At 43.3% G+C, this 27,056-nt stretch overlaps 1 protein-coding gene across 1 annotated transcript; it reads right to left on the reverse strand.

Annotated features, from left to right (window-relative positions):
* Positions 1 to 1,099: 1,099 nt before the first annotated feature.
* hgfa (hepatocyte growth factor a) lies at positions 1,100 to 26,361 on the reverse strand. Its single transcript, XM_085375881.1, has 18 exons — positions 26,298 to 26,361; positions 22,427 to 22,586; positions 22,157 to 22,269; positions 21,457 to 21,571; positions 16,319 to 16,461; positions 16,033 to 16,153; positions 15,763 to 15,881; positions 12,516 to 12,687; positions 12,263 to 12,414; positions 6,520 to 6,613; positions 5,277 to 5,416; positions 3,446 to 3,478; positions 3,098 to 3,206; positions 2,922 to 2,996; positions 2,127 to 2,264; positions 1,866 to 1,972; positions 1,618 to 1,751; positions 1,100 to 1,267 (listed from the first exon to the last, which is right to left on the reverse strand). The coding sequence occupies exons 1-18, from the start codon at positions 26,359 to 26,361 to the stop codon at positions 1,100 to 1,102; spliced, it is 2,157 nt and encodes a 718-aa protein (XP_085232007.1).
* Positions 26,362 to 27,056: the final 695 nt, after the last annotated feature.

Raw genomic sequence — 27,056 nt, forward strand, 5'->3', positions numbered from 1 at the left:
ATTAAACATACTTAAGCACAAATAAGCCAATCTGACATTACCGAGTGACCCAAAAATATTCCAGATCTATAAGACCTATAAATTTATACAGCACAGCAGAAACAAAACAAATCTGCAGGTATCCACATACAGAGTCGCTTTCCATGAAACAAAAAAACCCCAAAACCTATAAAATATCCTACTGACCACACACAGCCCGCCAGGGGCCACAGTTCCCTCCAAACTGGAGACCAAATAGCCATGTTATATTTGGCATGGCTCTTCTTTCGCTCATGCTACAAATATTAGCATAAGATTTGGAGCGGTTTGCTCAGTCTTACTTAGACCCTCTCATGGGGAAAACTAATAGTTACAGCTAACTGGGGAAAAGGTAGTTCAGCTACTGCACACAATTAGCACTGCCAGGCTGAAAGGCTATTTTCACAAAGGGAACATAATAGGCAGATTGTAATGACATTTTCACGCATATATTTTCTTTTCTGGGACATGGACACCTTTAGTTGCTGTGATAATCACCTTAATACCAGATAAGTACCTTTTTATGTCATGAAGGCCACATTTATGTCAATCCACATCGCTTGTGTTTAAGGTAAAAAGACCAGCTCGACACTTAAAAAAATTCTTCTTCTTCATCTCAAAAAAAGAAAAGGTCCCAGTCAATGAAGGCTACCTAAAGTGATAACCACCAAAGAGTTGGGTTCAAGTATATTCCAGGAGATAATACTGAATCACAAGTGTCCTCCTCACTGTCATTGTTTGCATGGCTTCAGAAATTCTGAACATGTCAAAAAAAACAATTTGCACTCCGTTTATGTGCACAAGACTTTGATTTCGAAAATGCCGAGATCTCCTCATTTGCAAAATCGAAGAATGGGTGAGAACCAATTAGATGCATCCAGTCTCCAATTTCTAGTTTATGTCATCTACAGATGGCGACAGATTCCACCATAAAATCCAAACTTGTCACTATCATACAGTCGTTTTCTGTATGCCACCCAATAATCCATGTTGGAGATTTGTGGCCCAAGTTCCTCTGTCAGCTCTTGCAAGCTATGGTAGTCCCCTGTGGGTTGCTTTTCACACCACTCCATTAGTTTCTTTACACATTCGGGTAAAGTCTGAAGACTTTGTATATCCACTCTGAGTAGAAAGCAACATTAACAAAAAGTGCTGGCTGTGATGAGGCACATTTTGTCCTTTGGATGCTCACACCAATTATGACTTTGCGCTCATGTTCCTGGCAAACCAGTGGGCCACCGTAGTCCCTCTGCAAGAACAAAATAAAGACAGACTGTGGATTAGCAATAATTACACCAAAGCAAGTCTATAGTAATAATAATAATAATGATAATAATATAATGCTTAAAATATCAGTTCACCCACAAAACAAACATATTTTTCCATTTAAGCCTTACTGGCTTCAAAAGGCTTAGGTGTTATTTGGCTCTTTAAAACACCTGCTGCTCAACAAAGGGAACTATTTCTTCAGTAGAAAGTAGTTCCAATAAATGGTGTTTGTTACACAATTGTGGTGAAATGATCCTTTAAGCACCGAGCATTCAGTTCACATCCATGTTGTTTTGCTTCAGGATGCATTTGGCGATTTGAGATCCTTACATCACACACGCCTTCTCCCCTTTTCCCGCCAGCACATATTCTGCTTTCCCCGGCGTCTTCTTTGATGTGCGAGCACATGTCGTTGTCCACCATCGGCATGATTACAGAGTTAAGGGCTTCATCGTGTCCAGTATCTGCACAGAGAAGGATACAAAAAACACAATAAGCAATTTGTAAAAGGAACAGTGGGTTTTTTTGTCATTAAAAAATAACATGGAAAACAGCATGTGGTTGAAAGAAGGCAGTACTTTTGGTTTCCCCCCATCCATACATGGTGCAGTTGGTGCCTTCAGGGATGCGACAGTCTTTCACGGGAAGATGAATGGTGGATGCACCTTCAGACACAGGGGCAGGACTAGAACCAACAGAAATCATCACAAATAAAAGCCAAAGCATGTTGCACGACCTTTCTTTTTAAATTTAAAGCACTCACAGTATTTTCTATCACTGTCTTTTTCTTTAACTAGAAGCATAAATCAGCTGACACTAGCCACTAACTGAGCACTTACTCTGCTAGCTTCAACATTACTAGGTTGGAGCCGTCTGGGCCACAGATCAGGCGAGAGACTCGTAGTCGCGGTCGGTTTTTAGACTCATCGAGGTGATGCAGACCGACCTGCACACTGTAATCCCGGAGATCTGGAACGCTGATGATTACAAGAGTCAGTGTAAGACAGAGTCATACAGTTTTTTTGAGTCGTACAGTGGATTACAGCCAAACGATGATTCAACTGACCGGATTCAATAGGAAATCCTGCCCAGATCTAGAGCAGCCTCTCTTTTAAACAAATCTCACAAAACTGTCTTTACAAATACTACTTTTTTTTTTAGTTAACACATTCCACTAGCTCTTGATATTTTTCAAAAATACACTTACTTTCTTAAAATAACATTTCCTGAATGGCAAATGTGTATTTTTTTCATAGAGAAAAAAGCCAAAAAAAAGGCAAGGCCTCAAGCACCTCGAGGCTCCCCGCTAAATCAAAATATCTGCTAAAAGCTGCTGATCTACACCATATGTATTACTTGCAGCATTGCAGATTACTACAGAAAAAAGGGATCTTTTTTTTTTAAATCAAAGCCAGTACTACACATGACAGAGACATTGCAAAAGGACAATATGATTAGTTCTGACATAAGCAACTGCAGGTTAAACAGCAGTCCAAAACATGCGGTCCCTATCTCAGGTCAAGTCTGTCTGGCAGTACGCTGTGCAGCCTTTAAGCAATTATAGATAGAAGCAGCAATGGAAGCATTTTTAAAGAAAGAAAGTAAAGTAAAGTCTGAAAAGGGAGAGAAATTACCAGGAGGTGAAGCACTGCTGGTCTGTCAAAACCCAGTTCTCTCTGATTAGTGAGCCACCACACAAATGGACCTTCCTAGGAAAAGGTAAGAAGGAAAAATGGATCAATCACAGTACACAGCATAAACATGGATGAAGGTCTAGGCTTCTAAAGAACAAAGACTGGAAAACACTTACTGTCTTTGGATGCTTACAACCCAGCTGCCATCTGTACCTCGCACTTGATGTCCTCCAACTATTCTGGTGTTTATGTGCACAAAGCATGATATCTTGGGCCTCGTTTGAACTAAGCAAGGAGATATAATTGATACTGTGTGTTAGACAGATGTAGTTTTTTTAACATTTCCATTGGAAAATATTAATCAAAACTTCAAAAGGAAACTATTTGTTCAGTTAGGTAAATATCAACAGACTGACTTGATCTACAGAGAGAGAGAGAGTTACAGAGGAAAGGAAGGAGATCAGAGATAAGCACATGAGAAAGAGGACCATTTTTGGTAAAAAGAAAGAAAAAGACATACTCACTATTTGTCTGAGGAGCCTTTGTAGCTGAATCACCTGATGTAAGTAAAGCAAAGTACAATATGAACATACACCCCACAGCAGCAGGGAACATACAAAACATGAAACCTGAGTAAATATGACAGCCTTTTATACTTTATAAAGGCTTATCTCTGGATCTAAATAATTGCTGGAGGCTATATTAGTCAGCAACCGCAACAAATAGATTTGCTCGAGACCTTAAAACTTCACGGAAGACGTGTTTTACATTATGGAAAATATTCAATGCAGCTTCACTGAAACCAGCCAAAGAACATGCAGGGTCCAGTGGCCCAAGTGTGTGTTTTCGCAAATGAAATGGCAACAGACTTTCGCATCTGTTTGCTGTTTGAGCATCGTGTATTCTCTGCCAATTGGACTAAACCACAGCAAACAGATTACGTAAGCCGCCCAGAAAGCTGTGCAAGAAAACAATTATGATATTTTGGTTGAAGTCAGTAAACGCTACGAAGCTAAATCACTTGTGTTATTTCAATGTACTACACCCACATATCAGCACTTCTTCTGTTCTAAATGTCATTACATGTTCTTTCAGATGTCCCATTTAAACAGTCCCAAAGGCTCTGAAAACTTCTTCTTTGTTTGATAAAAAGGAAGCACATTTAGTACCCCTCAGTTTCATAACAAGCTTCTCTGCCTTTAAAGACAGCCATGTTATTGATTTGCGAGCAATGCTTCTCTCCTGGGTGTTACAGGCTACCTAACACAGCCTTGCTGGTTAGCTTAGCACAAAATTAAATAGGGACATATATTCCTAAGCAGCCTTTAAAGCTTTTAAAAGAAGGTAATGCCCAAGTGCCAAAAACTGCAGTTGCTCTAATGGCCACTTAAGACAGGTTCAGAAAGCCAATCAATCTGCAAAGGCCAAAGAGGGTACAAAACATGGATGTAGCTTCTGGGTATGAAAAATGAACCCAGTACAGAAAGTCATTAGCTAAAACTTTTTAGCCAATAAGCTTGTGGTTTAAGTCAGACCCACCCTTTATAATCACATCTTTTTTCATAACCAAGATGGTGATCACTCATCTTGAGGTTTCAAAAGTGATCCATCTATTACACTGTGCATGCATACACTCCCATGTTAAATGCCCAACTTTGAAGCTAAAATAAACACATTTACAGCAAAGAATGAAAATGATTTGATGGCTAATAGCTAACATTTACACTGACTGTATGGCGGTGTTTCTTTTTATATATTACCCAAGTTATAAACATCAAATTTATGACTTAAATGTAAGCATTAGGAAGGAGTTGGCTGCCAGAAATGATGCTGTTTTGCTATGTTTGGGTTTGGCTGCAGTTAAAGTCACTCGGGTACATAGTTTTTACTTTAAGCTTGTTGTCATTAGCCAAATAATAGCATCTCATTTAATATAGTGAATTACAGAACCAATTACAAACCAAGCTAGTGTTAGCTGGCAGCTCTGCAGGTCTGCCTTCTCATCCAAATATCATCACATCCAACATCAAAAAGCCCAATATGGCAAAATTAAATATTTGTGGCTTCAAAGCTGTGGCCTCCAAACCACCGGATGATATAATAAACATCCATCTGTTCTGGAAAGTCAACAGTTATATCACACTTGTTTAGTATGTGTGAGTATTTAGTATTAGTATGGATGAGCTGTGGTCCTGTTGGTCTTTGGCTCTCAAAGCTTATCAGATATTGGCACTGACTACACATTTACATACACACATACACAGATATCTTTCATTCTCATTCTACTTGGGTAAACACAGATATTATCTACTTACCGAAACTTACATAGGGTAAATGTTTATTTAAGGAACTCACAGTGTTTTAGTTTACAGTAATCCCAGGCCAGGCGGTTATTTGGACTGGTGTAACACCAAGCGCCGTGTCTGTCGCGATCTGGGTTCCTGCAGTAGTTCTTCTCCAGCCCTACATGGGACACCGTAGAGTGAGAATCCCCACTGTAAAACACACAAATACAGATTATCATATCCCATGTGTTATTTTGCAGAAAGACAAAAACTAATACTGGGTCATATCTCATAAAGGTGGGCACATGTGTACACGGAGTTGCACAAATGCTGTCAGGCACATATATTACATACACACGAAAGTAACCATGGAATGCCTAGAAAATTCTGACTCTGGCTCTCCTATAATGCAATGAATCCTCAACATTTGCTGCTTAGCCTGTAGAAGGAAACGCAGAGTTTTGCGAAGAGTGCTCATGGGAGTTCAAAAGTATGCAGTCTAAGCGTTCAGCAGGGTTCAGACCAGCAGGAACCACATCCTCTATGGAATGATGCAGTTTTGCTTCTGATTTGTAGGAATTTATATCTAATTGTGTGTCATCTAAGCCATCCACAATACCCGTAAAAAAACAGTTACTTGGTAAGAGTTCAGACACGCGCACACAAAAAGGATTCTAATCAACTGATAATTTGTAAGGGGGTGAAGACAATTCTACTTCCCAGGAGAATGTTAAACAATGTTGTAGCTCTGAGCATGTTTCCTAGTATGACCCTGAGCCTTGAACAGAGTAGACTCGCTGGCTGCATTCTACGGGAGGGAGCTGATTGGCTTTGATCTACTTTCCTAAGAAAGCACTTCCTGGGGTCAAGGGTCGGCTCTGGAACATGTCCATCTGTCTGTGCCATTTTGGCTTTTAAAATTCCTGTAAATTAAGTAATTCCAACAGGCTGACTTCAGCGTGAAGTAACGGCCTTGGAGCGGGCAGTCTTTCCCCCAGTATGGGTCACTTTGAGAGCACCCTCGGGTTTCCTCTCGTCAGCTAGATGAATAATAATTGGACCTGGTATTGACCCCTGTGGAACCCCTGATTTCCTCTTGCTGTTTGTTTTCAGTGCTTAGCCTCATTCATTTGAAAGGGATTTTCACAAGGCAATGGGAGCTAAGTTATCAACAAACACTCATCAAGTGAGCTGAAAAGAATGTCAATCTCTCTAGGAAACAGTTGCAGGGTTGCTCGGTACGGCTGGAGTTGCACTGGGAGCCAACAACAGAAATGCAACAAAAGTCTTTGCAGAACAAATTATTTCATTACCTGTTTATGTGATGTGACCAGTCTGCACAGGGAATCCCCGATCGAGTTATGGATAAAGTGCCCCGATAAGTCTCTCCATTCTCTTCATAACACTCTGAGATAGAACAGGATAAAATTATTCAGATGACTTTGTTAAAGCGCTGAAGCTTAGTGAGCCCAACAGCTGGTTAAACACCTCTTCATGTTGGTGGAATACTCACAAACACAAATTCATGTACTTGCAGAGACAGAGAAAGAATTTGGGTCTATGCTTGTCTTTGTGGTTTGGACCATTTAATATTATGGGTCTCTGTGTAAACGGTGTCTCCCAAATCTCATTATTTCTGGTCTTAAATAGAATCAGAGAAGGGTCTTTAGTTGCAAACTGACTGGCTGCTTTGAGACGTGTGTGTTCTACAAAATGCAAAGCAGAGAAACATGGGAAATGACAACGAGCAGCTATTGCCAAAGTCTGGTGTTGTTATTCTTGCATGAAATGGAATTCGTTGGGCAGCCCTTTGCCAAGTGGCTCAGTCTTATGAGAGCAGTATTCTTCTACTTTACAAAAGCATGACATCTCTTTTAAAACATCTGTAGTTTGGAATTCAACATGGAAATTTCCTAGTAATTGATTGAATGTACTTTGTTATTTACTTTTAAAATATTCTAGTAATTTTAGAAGAAAAGATCGACACTTTTGCAAATATATATTCTCAAAATTAAAGACTGAAGAAAGCAATCTGGCCCTGTCTAAAAGCAACAACATTGAACACTTTAGAATGTATTTCTTTAAACTGATATAACAAAAAAAGATTTAACAAAGCCGATTTTGGCTTTATGTCAAATGAACCGGGCTTTGAGCCATAACCTTTACTCAAAAGTGATGACAAGACTCTAAGTTGTTTTTACAATACATTTTTTAAAACTGTCACGGTCCTGGGTCTCCTGACCCAGCGTTTTTAGTTCTTTGTGATTTTTGTATTATTGTACTTGTGTGTGATTTATTCTATGGCTTCTAGTTTTGATCCCTTGCCCTTCATGTCTCTCTGTGTCCCCTCTGTTCTGTGTAATTGTGTGTCTTTGCATGTTTGAGTTTCTTGTTTTCTGTCACTCTGCATTGTGCATTATGTTCTCATGGTTGGTTTTTTGTTACTCTCTCTAGTCTAGTCTCTTGTGTTCCCAGCTGAGTATTTCCCTGTGTATTTTGGTTCTTAGACCTCTGCCTTATGGTTTATGTCTCTGTATTTCTTAGTTGCTGTCTCCACTGTGTCAAGTTCGCGTCTCTGTGTGATACTTCCTGTTTTACTTTGATGGTCCGTGTCTCATGTGAATGCGTCCTGCTTTGCTTGTCTCGTCAGTCCTGATTTCTCCCAGCTGTGCCCTCCTTCTGTGTCTCATTCCCCTCGTTACTTCCCAGTGTATTTAAACCCTGTGTTTCTCTGAGTCAGTGTCGCGTCGTCCCTCATGCTGTGTGTGGATCTCCCTGTGTCTCCCTGTGAGTTCTTAGTTTATGGTTTCCCAGTTTAGTCTAGTTTTGTATGTTTGTTCTACCAGCAAATAAAGCTGTGTTTTGAGTTCACCTCCCCGAGTCTGTGAGTCCTGCATTTTGGGTCCAACTCCTGCCTGCCGCACAGCGATTCATGACAGTACGACGCGACCAGACATGGACCCAGCAGGCTCCTCCCGGGAAAGCGATTTGGCCCGCATCTTCAGCCTGTGGGAGCGAGTTTCCCATGCCTCGGACATTAAAGCAATGTCCATTGGGATAAACGCCATCGAGGCAATTCTCAAGGGGAATCCCCATCTTCGAGCTCTCAGGATTTTCGGGCCTACTGTCCAATCTGCAGAAAGCCAAGGAGACAGTACAAGCTCGCGAGCTCGTCATACCGCAACAGCGACCGCCACAATCGGGAAACGTTTCCACGCCGCTGCCACTGGACTCCTCTCCATCCACCCTCCACTCTGACTGTCACTCACCCGCTGCTTTTCTCGCAGCAATGTGGTCGGAGGATGAGGAGCCGGCCGTGATCTCTCCGTCGTTGCCAGTTTCCTCCATCACCGCACCTCCGGCTTCCCGAAGAAAACGGCATTCACGCCGCCGACACCCACCGCCACAGCCAGACCCCGAGACGTCTGAGTTGCCAGCTGTGGTGAGTGGAAGGGACAATCAAGAGTTTCCTGACTTTGGGACTGTTTATTCCGGGGCTGTGTTTTTTCACTTAGCTGCCCAGCCAGAAGCGCTAGCTCCATCTCCTGTGTCCCCGCTAGCACAGCCATTAACTCCACCACACGCTCCATTTTCACCTCTACCATCGCTTCAGTCATCAGTTCGGTCTGCCACTCAGTCGCCCTTAGTTCCGTCATCCACACTACCACCTGTTTCCCTTCCACCACCACCATCACTACACCCAGCCATTCGGGCTGCTACTCAGTCAGACATTCAACCCATAGCCCTGCCGTTAATATGCTCTATAGCTGAGCCACTAGCCGCCCGACCCGCAGCCACTTCAGCCACTCCTCCACCCGTCACACCTCCACTACAACCATCACTGCAATCCCCAGTGCAGTCTCCAGTGTCCCCAGTGCAGCCTCCTGCAGCCCTGCTTTCCCCAGTGCAGTCTCCAGTGTCCCCAGTGCAGCCTCCTGCAGCCCTGCTTTCCCCAGTGCAGTCTCCAGTGTCCCCAGTGCAGTCTCCAGTGTCCCCAGTGCAGTCTCCAGTGTCCCCAGTGCAGCATCCCTTAGCACAGTCATCCACTCAATCACCAGCTCCACTTTCCCCTCAACTATCACTACCACCTCTAGCTCAGTCTCCTGTGCACTCACCTCTGGTTCATTCTCCTGTGAAGTCATCAACTCCCCTGCCTACTCCGCTCTCACCACCTCCGTTACAACAGACATCAGTTCAGTCCCCTGTGCCAGTGCAGACGCCCTCAGTTCAGTCTCCCGTGCAGTTATCTACTTCACCACCATCAGTAGCTCAGCTCCCACTCTCACCCGTGTCGCCAGTAGCTCAGCTCCCACTCTCACCCGTGTCGCCAGTAGCTCAGCTCCCACTCTCACCCGTGTCTCCAGTAGCTCAGCTCCCACTCTCACCCGTGTCTCCAGTAGCTCAGTTAGCTGCCCAGCAGCCTCTCTCTGCTCAGTCTCCTGTGTCGCCAGTTTTGCTCATTCACTCCATGCAGAGAGGTAACTTGATTTCTACTCAGGGTACTTTTCATGGTTTAGCCGCCGTTGGCACAGTTGGCCACTCCAGGGCTTCCCCAGAGGCTAGGTCTCAGTCCCCAGCTGATTCTGGACCCCTGAAGTTTAAGCAGCCCCCTAAGAACTGCACCATGTTCGCATTGCCTGGGCAGAGTCAGTGCTCAGTGCAGCGCCAGTTGTCCTCATGTCCGCCAGAGGACTTCATGCCTGTTGGCTTTGTTTTAGCCTCCGCTGGAGGGTCCGAGGGGCCCGTTCAGCCTCCCGTCTCCGCTGGAGGGTCCGAGGGGCCCGTTCAGCCTCCCGTCTCCGCTGGAGGGTCCGAGGGGCCCGTTCAGCCTCCCGCCTCGTCAGCTGGAGGGTCCGAGGGGCCCGTTCAGCCTCCCGCCTCGTCAGCTGGAGGGTCCGAGGGGCCCGTTCAGCCTCCTGTCTCCGCTGGAGGGTCCGAGGGGCCCGTTCAGCCTCCTGTCTCCGCTGGAGGGTCCGAGGGGCCCGTTCAGCCTCCTGTCTCCGCTGGAGGGTCCGAGGGGCCCGTTCAGCCTCCTGTCTCCGCTGGAGGGTCCGAGGGGCCCGTTCAGCCTCCTGTCTCCGCTGGAGGGTCCGAGGGGCCTGTCCAGCCTCACGCCTCGTCAGCTGGAGGGTCCGAGGGGCCTGTCCAGCCTCCTGTCTCCGCTGGAGGGTCCGAGGGGCCTGTCCAGCCTCCTGTCTCCGCTGGAGGGTCCGAGGGGCCTGTTCAGCCTCCTGTCTCCGCTGGAGGGTCCGAGGGGCCCGTTCAGCCTCACGCCTCGTCCGCTGGAGGGTCCGAGGGGCCCGTTCAGCCTCCTGTCTCCGCTGGAGGGTCCGAGGGGCCCGTCCAGCCTCACGCCTCGTCAGCTGGAGGGTCCGAGGGGCCCGTTCAGCCTCCTGTCTCCGCTGGAGGGCCCGAGGAGCCTGTCCAGCCGCCACCTGCGACCGCCTCGTCGTCGCCTGGTCCGGCTGCATCTGCCTGTGCTTCTGCTACGCCTGGGCCAGCCTCTGCCTGTGCTTCTGCTACGCCTGGTCCGGTCTCAGCCTCTGCAGCTCCGCCTGGTCCAGCCTCAGCCTCTGCGGCTCCGCCTGGTCCAGCCTCAGCCTCTGCGTCCTCGCCTGGCCCAGCCTCAGCCTCTGCGTCCTCGCCTGGCCCAGCCTCAGCCTCTGCGTCCTCGCCTGGCCCGGCCTCAGCCTCTGCGTCCTCGTCTGGCCCGGCCTCAGCCTCTGCGTCCTCGTCTGGCCCGGCCTCAGCCTCTGCGTCCTCGTCTGGCCCAGCTTCGTCTTTGGCTTCTGTTTCGCTTGCTGCAGCCCCGTCGTCGCCTGGTCCGGCCCCGTCGTCGCCTGGTCCTGCCTCGACTGGTCCTGTGCCCACCGGGCCATGGCCAGCACGCCTAACACTGGAGAGCCGCCGCTGCCTTCCGCGCGGTCGGCCTCCTGAACTGCTCCGTTGTCTCCTTCGCCGCCGCCGTTGCCTTGCGCACGGCCGGCCTCCTGAACTGTTTCCACGTCGCCGCCGTTGCCTTGCGCACGGCCGGCCCCCTGAACTGCTCTGTGTTTGGGTTGTTTTCTTGGGCTCCGGTGTTTGCTGTGCTCTTCTTTTGTTTTCTGTTCCGAGCCCTCCGTCCTGGGCCCCCGCCGCCCGCCCTGGGTTGTTTTCTGTTTGGTTTTGTTTTTCTGTGTTTGGGCTGTCTGGAGCCAGCCCTTGAGGGGGGGGTACTGTCACGGTCCTGGGTCTCCTGACCCAGCGTTTTTAGTTCTTTGTGATTTTTGTATTATTGTACTTGTGTGTGTGATTTATTCTATGGCTTCTAGTTTTGATCCCTTGCCCTTCATGTCTCTCTGTGTCCCCTCTGTTCTGTGTAATTGTGTCTTTGCATGTTTGAGTTTCTTGTTTTCTGTCACTCTGCATTGTGCATTATGTTCTCATGGTTGGTTTTTTGTTACTCTCTCTAGTCTAGTCTCTTGTGTTCCCAGCTGAGTATTTCCCTGTGTATTTTGGTTCTTAGACCTCTGCCTTATGGTTTATGTCTCTGTATTTCTTAGTTGCTGTCTCCACTGTGTCAAGTTCGCGTCTCTGTGTGATACTTCCTGTTTTACTTTGATGGTCCGTGTCTCATGTGAATGCGTCCTGCTTTGCTTGTCTCGTCAGTCCTGATTTCTCCCAGCTGTGCCCTCCTTCTGTGTCTCATTCCCCTCGTTACTTCCCAGTGTATTTAAACCCTGTGTTTCTCTGAGTCAGTGTCGCGTCGTCCCTCATGCTGTGTGTGGATCTCCCTGTGTCTCCCTGTGAGTTCTTAGTTTATGGTTTCCCAGTTTAGTCTAGTTTTGTATGTTTGTTCTACCAGCAAATAAAGCTGTGTTTTGAGTTCACCTCCCCGAGTCTGTGAGTCCTGCATTTTGGGTCCAACTCCTGCCTGCCGCACAGCGATTCATGACAAAAACACTAAATAAACACGATTGGCTGTGCTTGCTGTTACTCCCTTTTTTATACAAAGCAAACAACTGCATTCCCCAAAACGCTGAGCAATTCTCAGAAATTAATTTTCATAGAATTTACCTGCTTTTTGTGTAGCCTCTGCACCACATCTGGGGATGTGGGTGCAATTGGCTATCCTCTGATTAGGGTTTGTAGTGAAGCACCATGGGTAATCTGCACCATCAGGATTGCGACAGTAATTCTCTCTGAGGTCTCTATAACACACACACAAACTACAATTTAAATGATGATGCCAATGATCAAGTACTCTTCTTGACATTCCTGAGAGAAGTGAATCCATGTTGTCAGCAGCTATGAAGCAGCTGTTACTCACTTGCATTTGTAGTTCTGCGGAAGAAATGAGTGGCTATGTGGGAACTGGGAATCCCAGCGCTGGCATGTCACACCTTCCGGGGTGACATTCATTGTGCCTTGGTAGTCTGTGCCCTTTCCCTGGACACAGGAAGTTGTTACTTCAACATCGGAGTCCTCGGTAGGGTCTGAACCTGAAACAGATAAATGTCATTGTAAGGTGGAAGCATGCAAAAAAAGAGAAAGTCACTGAAAAAGCAAACTGTAGTCAGGAATGAGGGAGGAAGAGAAGGAGGAGAATATTAATCCCTACAAGAATGTGTCATGTTTAACCTAGAGGCAGATGATCAAAAACAGTAGCCCTTCCCCCTGCTTGTATAGTAATAGAAACTTACTGTGTGTTCATACCAGTGGTGCCTGACATTCTTTCACGTATGGACATCCACAACAATGAGAAGTTGGTTAACTTGCTGACAGAACAAGTCGCAGAGCTCGAAGCCTGATCTTATTTATACCTTTGCTTCAAAATTAAACACTGACATTATGATTCCTGTGAATTTCTCTATTGCAGGCCAACTAAAGAAAATGGCAACAAACCCAGTCTGATTTGGTCGATATTATCCACTGGCAGACTATTCCAAACATCTTTAGATGGAATTCTGGTGTTCCGCATAGCAGTGCAGGGGTAGCACTACACAGTGAGCAATTTCCAGATTTCTGTCTTTGTTTCTTTAGCCTTTGACAAATGGGATGGGGGAAGATGGAGGAGGCGAGGGAATGTTTCGAGGTTGAAACGAGAAGGCGTGTGCAAAAGGATTCTTTGGCTTGATGTAATGCATGCCAGTATCTGTGTGCACAGTGTAGCACAGGTCAGTGGTTTTTATCTTTCTAAGGGCAGGCATTGAGGGATACACACATCTGGACAAATGCAGATGCTCGCTGTAAATCATAACCTGTACAGTAAAGTCAATGCGTGTATGTGTCTGACAGAGACAAAGAGAGATGCTCTGTGAGGTTGTGGGTGTGCATATGGGAATATTTCAATGCAAATTCTCCAATTTCGCAACATCTTTTCTAATTTCCATTGATTTCATTTTCCCTCTGTCTTTTCAATTATATATAAAGGCAACATGTTATATATACTTGTCCCCGTATGGGACAAAACTAAAAAAAAAAAGTTTAACTAACATCCAGAATACAACAGTGTATAACAGACACATACTTTAATTACTGAATTATATATACATATATTTATAGGGAGAGAGAGTGGGTGGAACAACGTGCAATAAAGGGTCCAGCGTGGACTATAACCCAGGCCCCTGGAGAAGACTTTGGGCAAATGGTTCATCTGCACAACCCAGTTAGCTATACCTGTCTGTTATAAAATGCACATTCATACCTAGTATCACTCAGATTTCCACCTTCTCCATCTTCCAGGACAGTCATTTTTGATCAGAGAATGACCCCAGAAGGGTTTCCTTAGTGCAAAACCTGGAATCAGTAGGAACTGTCAAAGCAAATATCTCTACTAGCACCTCTTAAGCTCACTGTTTAACATTTTAGATCCAACTTCTGGAGGCAACGCAAAGATGCCAAAAACTGCAATTCCTGGGTCCAAAAATGAATCAGTCAAAGGCACACATGTTAACATGCTTAACGTCATGTTTACTGCCTGGTGTAAAAAAACAAAAACAAACTTTATATATATAATTTTCCCCTTTGTGACAAATATATGGGCCTTTTTTTAAAAATATAACTCCATTCATCCATCCATTCTCTTTGGCTCGCCGAGGGGATGGGGGGGAGCCTGTCCCACTTGTCTTAGGGCGAGAGGCAGTGTACACCCTGGACAGGTCGCCAGTGCTGCAGGGCTAACATAGACAGACAACAATTTGCACTCACATTCACACCTATGGGCTATTTAGAGTTACTAATTAACCTAACCCCACTAACTGCATGTCGTTGGACTGAGGCAGGAAGCCAGAGTACCCGGAGAGAAGACCATGCAAACATGAGAAAAACATGCAAACTCCACACAGAAAGACCCCGGCCTGACGGTGGAAGGACCTTCTTGCTGTGAGGCAACGATTCCACCGTGCTGCTCATCTGTTTAAATTGTATAAAGGCTCAAGGTTATGCATTACAAGGGGCTTGGCCGATGTAAGCCACAAACAGGTGCCAAGTACACTTCTATCTGTCTGCTAGAGTTTGGGAGGACCTTTTTTTTTTAACATAATCTTTATGCAAATATCTGACAACAAATATGTTTCGGAGTGTGCTTACTTGTACTAAAAGACTGTACAAGAAGTCTGTTCTAAGTATATTGTATTTACCACCAAGAACAAAGATACTACTGTCTGTTAGATGCACTCATACGAATGTGCTTTGCTAGCGTAAAACTACGATCTCTTGTCTAATCTTGGATTGTGGGAAATCACGGCAGATGGCAACAGCCATAATGTGAAAGTTAAGGCATCAAAATAAGAGCCCACCAAAAAAGTGTTACTTTTATGGCCACGCAATATAATTCACATCCATCATTCTCCTGTTCAACAAATCATCCCTTTACCCAACATGCCCTGTAAGGAAGCATATGCAACTGTTTTGCTCTTTGTGCATTATTTCAGGTCTTTTCTCTAATTTCTCTATAAAATTGCATCATTTTGCAATCAATGTTTACACCACTGAAACAACTTTTAGACTTTCTGATTGCAATGTGCGGTATTTTGGCATAACAGCCTCTATTGTAGTCCTCCACTTTATAGCCCTAAATGGCTTCAGTAAAACACTTCAAGCTTTGTGAAGTTATAACTGCCCTCTTGCAAACAGCCTATTTAATGTCCCTTGCTGAGGTAGAATGACTTGGAGCAAACGCCCACATGAAAACACCATCCGGATAAACAAAAGTCTCCTGAGACTTTGCTGGGGAGAAGGGGACCATTTTTTTTTTTTAGCTCAGTTGACCACAACTGCTCCAAAGACACCAAAACTTGTATGTATCGATTCCCTGTTGAACATTTAAACAACTTGCTTGTGGTAAAAACCAAATCCAAAAACCAAAGCTTGCTCAATCATATGTTCACTTCTGAATCCTGTATTACATTCTTACATGTGTGACACATAAATGCTGCAAGGGTAATGCATTTTGAACCAATATAAAGTCATAAATCCGAGTAAAACAATAATTTGTTGCTCTCAGTTTGTTTGAAGACTTTGTCCTCAAAGCCCTAGCCTCAGATTTGGAGTATATACAGTGCACAGTCTCTTACCACACACAGTGATGTTACAGTACTCCCATGGAGTTTTGGGATCCATGGTGTAACACCAAGGACGGAGGCGGTTATTCGGGTTCCTACAGTAGTTGTCCTTTAAATCTTTGTCCCGATACCTGAAAAGAGGGACAGAGAATGTTAAAAAAAGAAGGTGGATTTAAGTAAGCCATAACAAATCATGAGATTTACCTCTCTTTTTTAAGCCTGTGTCATGGATGTGTGCTGTTGTTATCTGTGAGAAAGATTACTATGTGATCTGCAGCTTACTTCTTGGGCTGGAAGGGGTGTTTGTGAGGCCTTGCCGAGTCCCATCTCTGGCACTCTTTGCCACTCTCTGTATGGTCCATTTTGCCCCGGTAATCCTCCCCGTTACATGTCATGCAGACATCTGTCAACAAAGAAGCAACAGTTATCAAAATGTTCTTTTGCCTATGAAGGAAATCGAAAAAGAATCGTGTCTTTTAGAAAAAAATGAACCACGCAACGGATAAATCTCCTTTGGTTTTATTTGTTTAAATCTTATTTTCTAGTGCTAATACTTCATGGGTCTCACCTTCTGAACACTGTGGTATGCCACACTCCTCAGCTCGTACATTGGGATCTGTGGTGTAGCACCACGGACCACCGGGATCGTTGTTAGGATTCCGACAGAAGTTGTGCCTCAGGTCTTGCGTTGGGTACCTATCTGGATAAAACCTACAGGGGTGTAGACACACATAACTGAAAGTGTTACCTGATACTGTAAGCTGTATAAATACATTTCTGGGAGTACTTGCACACTTGACTGCTCTGGTTTTGTTTACAGTACCACACCTGCACGCTAGTGCTCTCAGTAACAACCCAAATAAATTCAAAAGGCATTTACATTACGGCGTATGCCTCCGCTCTGTGAAATACGATAGCAAGACCGGGTTACATTTTACATCCTCTCGCAGCAATCTTATGCAAATAAGGCATCAATATGCCTGCTTTAGCCAGATTTGCACCTCCTGCACAATCACCTTAGTGACTCCAACCACATCTCCCCTCCTTCAAGTATGAAGCAGCGAAACTGTCACAGCACAGCAATCTCCAATAGCACAGAACACCGTTATGCACCACTTGGAGCATCCCATGCAGGTCTTTTGCTGGCTGCCCTGTGAACATGTTTAAACCTAATCCCCAATGGCTCCATGTAGTGAACAAGACTTTAAGAAACAGAACCCGGACCGTCCAAGCAAGTCTGTACAGTCCGGGGATTCCCATACTAAATCGACAGTGTGGGAAATTTGTCTTCTTTCGTGGCAAGGCGACCAAAAGCCGGTATGTCAGCAACTCCCTGATACATGCCGACCACTATCCCCCCTCCCACCCAGGGAGACATTGAAGCAAGGCAGAAGAAAAGGTGAAAAGAAACAAGTGAAGAGACTGATTCCAGTACACACAAAAATCTTAATGGAGTGAGCAAAAGGGAATAAGTTCATTGTTTAACTAATGACGTAAGAAACAACTTGCAGGAACAATTAAAAAAAAGTAAAAGAGGTAGAGGCCACCCTCCCTTTAGCAGCTTGTCTAAAAACTACCTCAGGCAATGACTCTTAAGGGAGTCTGCTCTGCTTTCCCCTTTGTGCCCAGAGGCTTATGCAAGATTTCTCTAATAATGTACAACATCAGTCAGCCCAGAGGTGGGAGAAATCACAGGCATCTGACTTGGTCAAGAGAAGCTGAGTGCAAAGGAGAACGAAAGGGAGGACCATTAAAATGCATAGTTTTACCTACATGTGTCAAAATATAACAGGCCATACACCAAGTTCTCACTTATGCATGTAGGCCAAACTAAAACAAAAACACTTGTTCCCCTCCAAAGCAGCAGTTTCCACGGGCCAAAACTCACATCTGCTGAGTGTAAATCAAAAGCTCAATAGACTGTATCTCGATCATAATACAATATCCTTAATTTATAAATGGAATTACAAGGTTACTCACTTTGCAAAAAGAAAGAAAAGTCTGCATCTGCTGAAGCTCCGTAAAAAGGACCCAGCATGGGAGCAAGTTAGTCATAATGATGTTGTGCTAACAGATGTTGACCAGCTATTCATCTCCTTGCCAAAATCTGTTCCCAGCGGAGCACAGGCAGACACTATGTACACATGCTTCATTCTCGGGGACGACTAAACATATTGGCTGGATTTGGGATAACACTCAAGATGAAATCTAGACCTGAAGTAACTGCTGCAAAATGTCTATCAATACCCACACCTGGTGGAACAATGCTGTGATTTAGTACTAGAGCATCCGAAGAATAAAGCAGTCGGAGATTAAAGCAAGCAGACCAAGACACAATTTATCTTTGTGCATAAATAATTACTTCTGGAAGCAAGGTGCAATGGGAAACTCTGTGCCGAAAGGAAATGATATAAAATTAAAGAAATTTGCTACTTCAGAGAGGGTATGAGAACTCAGTCTCATCTTTTAAATATGACTACAGCTTAGTCTGGCTTGGCCTGACGCTATCCAAATGTGACAACATCTGTGAACCAGCACATCTACGCCTACAGCATTGCTCATTAATTAATAATTAAATCAACCATGCACAGCTGTATTTTTCTGTTTCCAATTTGTATGGTAAGCAAACTCACTGTAGTCACAAGAATCTATGCAGTCTTGTGAAAAACTAACTACACTCCACCATTAAGTAGCTTGCAGAACCACCTTTAGCAACAACAACTCTGTATAACTTTATCAGTCTCTCATATTGTTGTGGAGGAATTTTGGCTCACCCTTCTTTACAGTGTTGCTTCACTTCATTGAGTTTTGCAGTTTATGTACAGCTCTCTTAAGGACTCGCCACAGCATTTCACTCAGGTTGAGATCTGGACTTTGACTGGGCCATGGTAACACCTTGATTTTTTTTTCTTTTTCAGCTTTTCTGTTGTAGATTTGCTGCTATGCTTCAGATTGTTGTTGTTGTTTCAGACAAGCATTGGCTGTCATACAGATGGTCTCATATTTGACTCTTGAATTAATTGATATACTGAGAAGTTCATAGTTGAGTCGCAGCCTGCAAGGTGCCTAGGTGCTGTGGCTTCAAGAGCCCCCATCATCACCACCATTTTGCTTGACAATCAGTATGAGGTTTTGTTGCTAGTTTCTTGCTAGCTTGCATTTTGGACAAAGTCTCCTCTTTGGTCTCAGATGCCTTTTAAGAAGTCTTGTTGTTTGTTCAGATACCCCTTTGCAAAACCACTGCGGTTTCCATATGATTAGCTAACAATTTTAGCTGCTAGCCATACTTGTTCAGTCTTTCTGTAATAGCACTATCATGAAATGTATAATTTAACATTCTAACTGACGCCTATTAATTTTTACTTTGTGGATAGGTCTACTGTTAGCCAACTACTAATGCATACTTTTATCCATTTCAACCAAAGACTATTTTGTACTCTCACTGGTTTAATCGGTTTCCATATTATTAGCTAATAATTTTAGCTGCTAGCCATACTTGTTCAGTCTTTCTTTAATAATAGCACTATCATGAAATGTATCATTTAGCATTCTAACTGAGGCCTATTAATTTTTACTTCGTGGATAGGTCTACTGTTAGCCAACTACTAATGCATACTTTTATCTATTTCAGCCAAAGACTATTTTTTACTCTCACTGGTTTTATCAGTTTCCATATGATTAGCTAACAATTTTAGCTGCCAAATGATTAGCTAACAATTTTAGCTACCGCACTGATAACCTCCTAAGACCTGAACTCTTCCATGGCATGCATTTTTAATTTCTCTTTGATATTTGGACATATTGGGACCCGATGAATGTAAAAACAAAGAATTACCAAATTTTTTTTTTACCCGATTTTTGTTTCTGAGAAAAATGAGATCCACATATGAGGATATTTGTTTAAAATTTCAGTAGAACAGTGGCAGTATAATGTCCTCGTAAGTGGATATGAGGCCCTTGTAGAGCAAAATTTAGTATTTTGGTCTAGACAACCCAAAATGTGATGTCCACATTTATGGATGCCAGGTCCTAGGAGGTTAAATAAATGTTTTCGAAAACAGAAAAATAGTTCCCTGTTTTTTAGAATAATTAATCTCTGTGCAGCGTGTTGCTAATCTCTTTTTCCCTATGTTTTGAAAGGTTAAACTTTCAAAGGTTAAACTACTAAGATGCTAAATATTTTCCATTCAAGAAAATCATAAATCAAAGCTGTAACTATGCGTGTGCCTGTAGCTGAGAGCATTCACTGACATCCCATTGGAAAAATTAGTAGAAAAACAAAAGAAAGTCCCTAGGGGTACAGATAAATGATTACAATATTATCTATTATTATTAATACGAAGAAAAATATTCCATTCTCCACGCTTGGCTGGACATCAGTGCACATTTCTTTCGGAGCCTTGGTTCAAACACTAAATATAGATAACAGGTGGAAGTCCCTTTCCGGGAAGGGAACCTCCTGAGAAATCACCCCTGCCCCACACTGATCAGTCAAGCGTGAAAATAATAGTTACCTGAAACTCAAATGGTGCGTGGTTCATTATGGTGGTAATTCTCACACAGCGGGATAGTCCCATGTTAGGTAACCCACTAAATCTTCCTTAAGTAAGCTCCCTGTGACCCTCCGAAAGTCAAAACGGTAGAAGTCCCCTTCTAACTGAGAAGGAGACTGGGACCATGTGCCAAATAAACAATGACAAAGGATTCAGAATGTGAATAACTGCTTCTTGAAATGAAAATAGGACTTAAGGGGAATGTGGAAGAAGGGGGGTAAAAATGGATCAACATTTCATTCTCTTGATTGTATTACTGACCTTGTATTTTCTCTCAGTAATATTGTGGCTTTGTGAGCTCAGCTGGACATCAGACAGAACATGACTTCAGTCTATAAGTCTTTGCACCTTCTTTCTTTCATTTTTACCTCCATTCTACTTTTTTTCACACTGCACTTCTTCAAACGGTTATTATTACCCCCACCCCGCCGCCTTAGCTGCAGTTAAAATATCTTATAACTAACGAGCACCACTAATGAGGCCCTGGCACAGAACCATCTTTGCAAATTCACTGATTTTGCCTTGCTGTGTCTGGGAGAAAACATCTTCGGGGATACACCTGATGGTCTGGAGTGCTCCAAAAAAAATAAACAGCCCCACCGGGGAGGAGGTGGCTACATGTGTTGAAAGAAATCTGACTTAACTCTGGATAAACGTTCAACTGTCTCTGAGCCTCCGCCTTCCCTTAACCCCAGAGGTGCAAGGGGATGAACTGAACATCAATAAATCAGCTTCCGAGGCCTGTTCAGTGTCAGACACAGAGAAGGAGCATCCAGGAAGGTGGTGGAAGCATGGAGATTAGAGACGCAAGCTTTGAAGCCTGTTGTTTCAAATCTACAAGAATCTGGTAAGGGGAAGTGAATGATTAACATGTTCTCTTCCTTAAAAAAAACCCTCTGGTGTACAGCTGAGTAAGGCATCACAAGTAACTCTTCTTCCTCGAACACGATCTGAATGGAAAAATGCACTTGCTATTGACTTCCCTGTGTAAAAGACGGGACTCGGAGCATCCCAATTATAGCGTAAATCACATCAGCCGAAATGGTAGGTTCCAGATGGGGCTGCGCTGCTCCCTTTCAGTTGCATTTCCTTCTCTGTATCTGTGATTGCTCACCAATAAAGGCATAAATTTAAAAAAAGAGAGATGACTTACGTGTGCTCATTGATGTTATTATCTGACCAAGCTTGGCAAGTGATATTTGACTTTGTCCATGACCTCCTTCCTCTGTAGTTGTCCATGGTGCCAGTGATACACTCCCTTATGTAATCTAAATAACAGCAAAGGCATAAAAAAGTATATGTGTTAATTCAGATATAATTCCTGCAATTAAAAGTTAATTTGCCTTTACAGCCTTGACCTCCTGGAATTTATTTTCCCATATATGGTACATTTTGTATTTTTGTTTTTTCACAGCCAGCATTTAGTAGATCCCAGCTTGTGTGTTATTCCCTAAACAGACGACTCCCTAAAGTTCATTAAATGTCACCGGGGGGAGCTTTTGTAAATTCTGTAGCACAGTCTAAAGTGCTAGATTCCATAGCTGACTCTTGAGAGAGCTTTGCGCTCTGACTGTAAGCAATGATTTTTTGTTGTTTATATTCCACTTAGGTCTTTGACGTGCTTTTGCATGCGACTTTCCCCGCTGGGGTGATTAAACAGCGGGGGGGAGAGGTGGCTCGGTTCCTTTTATTGCATCAACAGAGAAACCAAAGACTTAAAAAACTGAGGAGCAATCAGCAATTACACATTTTGCCCGTGTAAATACCTCCCCGCACCTGAATGTTCTCATGAGAAAAAAACAAAAAAACAAAAGCGAATTACATCGAATTATTTTTGGGGCTTTGCCATTTACCTTTTTTTTCGTATAAAGTAAAGTTGATGCTGGCCTGCTTCTGCACATTGTTGGTGAAACGGTCAAAAGGAAGCAAGTGGCATTTCTTGCTGTGCCGCTGAAAGTTAAAGGCTCTGAAAAACACCCAGGAAGTAGTTGAGAGATAAACAACTGATAAAACAAGAAAAATGTGTAAATACCAGAAGGACAACAAGAGGATTGAGGAAACCTGGTTATAAAAAAAACCATGTGCGGGAAATCAGATAAACACAGGAACAAAATATAATTCACCTGCAGTTGAAGTTTTTCTTCACTTTGCATTTCCGGGCACAGCGTTCCTCTGAGTTGCTGGTTCGTATCAATGGGAGCTGAGGACAGTCTGTGCAAACCAGCATGTGGCTTTCAGTCTTTTCATACCTCTGTAATAACTGACGAGACTTTCTGCAGCAACCTGCAAAACACAAGGACACAACATGAGATCTGCACATGTTAAAACATCCATTAGATCAGATAATAAGCCTGTTTACGCCAAGGATCACCTCATAATGGAGTTGCTCTTTGGTTTTTAACGTCTTTTTAAGCATCCTCGATTAAAAGCCAAGGCTTTTAATTTACAATGACAACATTTCATAGTTTAGCATCTGGCTGAAACCTTATCCTTAACCCTAGATGAAATCACTGCTCATCTTTTGGATTTTAAGAGGTTAAATATCATTAATATCGCCATAAAAGTTGCATATCTAACTTGTAAACCAATTTTGTTTTATTGTTGGACTTTGATAATATATAGCTGGCAACTACTTTTGCCCCAGAGATTTTTTTCAGGGTCTTCTAATATGACTGCACGTAAGCCTTAAACATTGGCGTCCTTGTGAACACTGTATAAGTGCTGGCTGGCAAGGACTGATTTAATCAGTGGTCAGTCTGGGAACCCATCAGCCCATCATCAGGAGTCATCAGTCCGATGACCCCTGGGGATAATACTATTTTAGGGCTGGCAAATGTAATCCCTCTTTTGTTGTCTACATTGAATATTTACCTGCCTGTAACCAAGGTCCACTTAAAGGTGATGCTCAGTACTGCTTGGACTACAAGCAGAAAACACAAAGCTTCTAGCACCACATATTTTGTTCTGCACCTGAAGACTGGTCACAGATATCTTCGTATGAGAATGCACAATGTTCAGCTCTGTGAAAGCTGCTTATAAGACATTGAGGTGGCATTGTTCTTTGAAGCCATTAGCATTTAAAGCCTCACTCCACTCAGGGGTATTAATAGCATTTGGGCCGTTCTGGTAATCGGATGGATCACAAATTGTGTATGCCAATTTGTAACCACTGTTTTTGATGTGGGCCAGGGATCTTGGTTTCTATACTGCATCTTCATTAACAAAGTATAAAACCTTAGTCATGCACTGCTCTAATATTAGTGCTGTTATTAAGGAGCTACTGCCAAGAACTAAAGTTTTCTCATGGTGTCACCATTGAGGTTATCAGGCAGCGTGACAGCTGGTTTCAGCGAGTTGGCATCAAACAGGGAGAAAAGATGAAATTATTTCCCCATCATCCAGTAAACTGGGTGGCCAGCTGATGATGAAAACATCCTTCAAATATAGTTTGCTTCAAGCCTTGTGTTTGCTGGCACGTCAGCATCCACACACTGAAGTGTTTTGTGCAAGTCCGGAGCTGTTCCAAGCTCAGCTGTTCTGCAATTCTTTAGATACAATGTGCAGCCTCAGCTGAAGTAACAGGTAAGTCAGGTTATGTTTCAGGATAAAAAATCAGTACGAAAAGTGGCCGGAAGCAAAGCCCTGCATCAGTCTGAGGTGCTTTAAATGAGCAGATTGGGCAGCCAAAAAAACAAAACCAACGGGGGGTGGGGCAGATCTTGTTTCATAGGAAAACTTTAACATCACTCATAATTTCTACAATATAGTAAAATTTTATGTATCAAATTTTATGCATAGTCTCTCAGCTATTGGCAATTGGCTGGATGCTCATGTGGAAAAATGGAAACGCTTCAAATACACAATTCATTCTTGCTTTATTTATAGGCATTTGTTGAGAGCTTTTTCCTAGAAAGAAGTACATCAAAAGGAAATTCTACTATCGGAACAATGTGGCATGATGCATATGAGCTCCAACTGGGTTCAAAAGCAGGACAAAACCATATTTTAAAGCCTAAATCCCCCTAGTGATGCAAATCATTCATTTTTACGGACTGGAAAAAGTTAAGATCCCGTCTTTCAGCGGTATGAAACCTTTCTGTAAAAGACGCTTCTGAACATCTTTAGATGGGTTGTGTGTCTGCTCACAATAGTTTCGAGTTTACAATTAAGAGCAAGTGCAACATAAATCACACCGGAAGATCTTATGCTACTGAATTACAGCTACACGCTCCTGTGCCAAGATCCGACACATGGCGCTGTGTGTGTACTTAGGATATTGTAAACTGTGGAGCGTTTAGAGGCTCCTCGTGGTTGAAAATGGTTTTCGGGGAGGACGTGTTATTAATGTTTTTGGGCTCCACTGGACCACATCTGGCACGCATCACAGTGTTGTTTCAGCCCTGATGTCTGGCCAAGCTGCTCAATTAGATTTCACTTAGTCTCTTCCTCTCCTTGCACTCAGCTTTCTGCTATCTCCAAATCCTAAACATTTGCTGAGGTTGAAGATTATAATAAAAGGTGCTCAGTGAGTGAAAGACATCAGATTTAATAAGAAGAGGCAGCTGCAGGTTAGAGGAACAGCTCGGAGTATCTAGCTGAGCTTGAAAAATGCAGATAGCTAAGGTGAAATGCCGACACTCTGACCTCAGAAACTTCCACTTAGGTGCCCTTGAGCAAAGAATTTAACTCTCAGCTGGATAAGCGTTTTAGTCACGCTTTCCTGTGTAACAATACCTCACTTTGTAATAATAATAATAATCATTATAAAGAATATAAATGTTAGGACAGTGCAGACGAAAATCTGTATTACATGAACAACAGGAAAGTAACAGGTTAAAGGTGCGCCTCTGTCTGGGAATTACGCAGACATTACATCTGCTTCAGAGAGCGCAAAATGTGGTAGTGGGCTCAGCAGCCAGATGTTAAACCCTCCACACACACACACACCTCCCCTCCCTCACACATATACGCACACACACCTTTTCCATCTCTCTCTCTAGAAACGCACGAAAGGGCCAGCCAAAGTCCGGGCCGCGCATTACTTTCCCCTCACCTCCGGGCCGGTCAGATGTCAGGGTCGGCACCCCTGGAGGTGGTAACTACGGATTCAGTGGTCAGATGTCAGCGGGGCGGATGTGACTCTGGACAGCCCCCAGATAATCAGCGCTTGGTGAACATAGCGCTGACCCTGACATCTGACCGGCCCGGAGGTGAGGGGAAAGTAATGCACGGTGCTCGTTTACAAGACCGGTTGCCGTGTGTGAACCCCAGGCTGTCTGGCATCCTCTCTATAGCTGGCATAAGCCCAACAGACACAGGAGTGTCTATTACTAAAAGGACCACGAACAATGAAAGATTTTCATGACAAAGAAGCAGAGTCATTCCAAAAAAGTGCGCTGGAACGGGTTTGAAGCTGGAATTTAGAACCGTGCACGTAGATCCCGTCTTAATTACAGAAACTTTAATCACACCAATGTGAACTCTTGAACTATTTGCTGTTAGAGCAGCAGGTAAAGTGAAAAGAGTGATGATTTCATTCAAAGTCTTATAAAAAGGTTATAAAAAGTTGATTCCTTCTAAAAACCAACAACAACAACAAATAAACAAACCAAAAAACAACAACGTAAGTCATTATTATTTTCTCAGGAACTTTTCTGAAGGAGGTCTGTGATCAAGGTCATTCAATAGCACGAAGTGTCATGGTGTGCAATTAAAAACTGATTATTTGTACAAAACGAAGTGCAGCTACAAACTTCAAGCAAAAATCACGACTGTCAGAATCCCCCTTTTAAAAAAAATAACATAGAATTTCTCCACCTTTCCCATTTCCAACTTTTAATTTTTCCCCTGCAAGTTTCTTCACTCTCACTAATTAATTCTCAATTTCTCTATTCATTTCTCACTTGAAAGCATGAAAAGCAGAGACGGAAAACAATCAGATTTCAGCCAGTTCGTGCAGATATTTATCATCCACTGGAACCGTTCAAGTCCTACCTGTATCCACAATAGTGAGCAGAACACAGAGCAAAGCCTGATAAATCCAAACGTATGTCCTCATGGTTAAAGATTTGGGTGCAAGTTAGAATCCGGATTAAGAGAGCGACGCACTCGGAGCTTGTTTGAAGTTCTGAGTGGCTGATGGTGAGCAGAAGACTTATCTTCCTCACACAGATGTCACCTTCCCAAAAACCCACACGTCCTCGGGTCAACCCCCTTTTTCTCAAGTTTGTACTATCAGCGTCTCTCTGCTGTCAAGCGCAGCAGGGCAAATAGCACGACTTCCGGTTAATCATTTCAAATTAAAACCAGATGCCGTTCTTTTTTTAATTTCCAATTTTAAACGGAAGCAATGGATTACATTCATTCTACTGTCAACCAATAAATAAGGAAAAGAAAAACGAATTAATGTTACATATAATCCGTTTTTGGCAACTCATTTGGTGGTTGCTGTGTAGAATTTAACCTTTAACTTTAAAAAGAAGTTTATAAATTGTAAAGAAATAACTTAATATTGCTTTATAGATCTGCTGTTAATCTGCCATCGACATGCAGGATGCAGTCTATTTTTATTTATTTATAAGTTCATATAAACTACTTATTACTCGACTACATTAAACTCATTTATTAACAATTTTTTAGTAGCTACATTTAAAAATACTTTATGCATCATTTCCAAAAACAGACAACTCACTAACTTTTGCACTTGGACCATCTGCTGCTGAGAAATCCGTGACTGCAACTAATTATGATCTA

Source organism: Diplotaxodon limnothrissa, linkage group LG17 (assembly GCF_057381915.1).
Source record: "Diplotaxodon limnothrissa isolate DT_005_m linkage group LG17, D_limnothrissa_male_GT1.1, whole genome shotgun sequence".
Lineage (NCBI taxonomy): Eukaryota > Metazoa > Chordata > Actinopteri > Cichliformes > Cichlidae > Diplotaxodon > Diplotaxodon limnothrissa.

Bases quoted from the DNA above. Each gene is read 5' to 3' on its own strand.
- hgfa (XM_085375881.1), bottom strand. From the start codon at position 26,361: ATGAGGACATACGTTTGGATTTATCAGGCTTTGCTCTGTGTTCTGCTC. The intron at 22,270-22,426 runs GTGAATTATATT...GGTGTTTTTCAG, and splicing joins AAGAAAAACTTCAACTGCAG to AGCCTTTAACTTTCAGCGGC. The intron at 12,688-15,762 runs GTAAGAGACTGT...TATCTGTTTCAG, and splicing joins CTGTAACATCACTGTGTGTG to GTTCAGACCCTACCGAGGAC.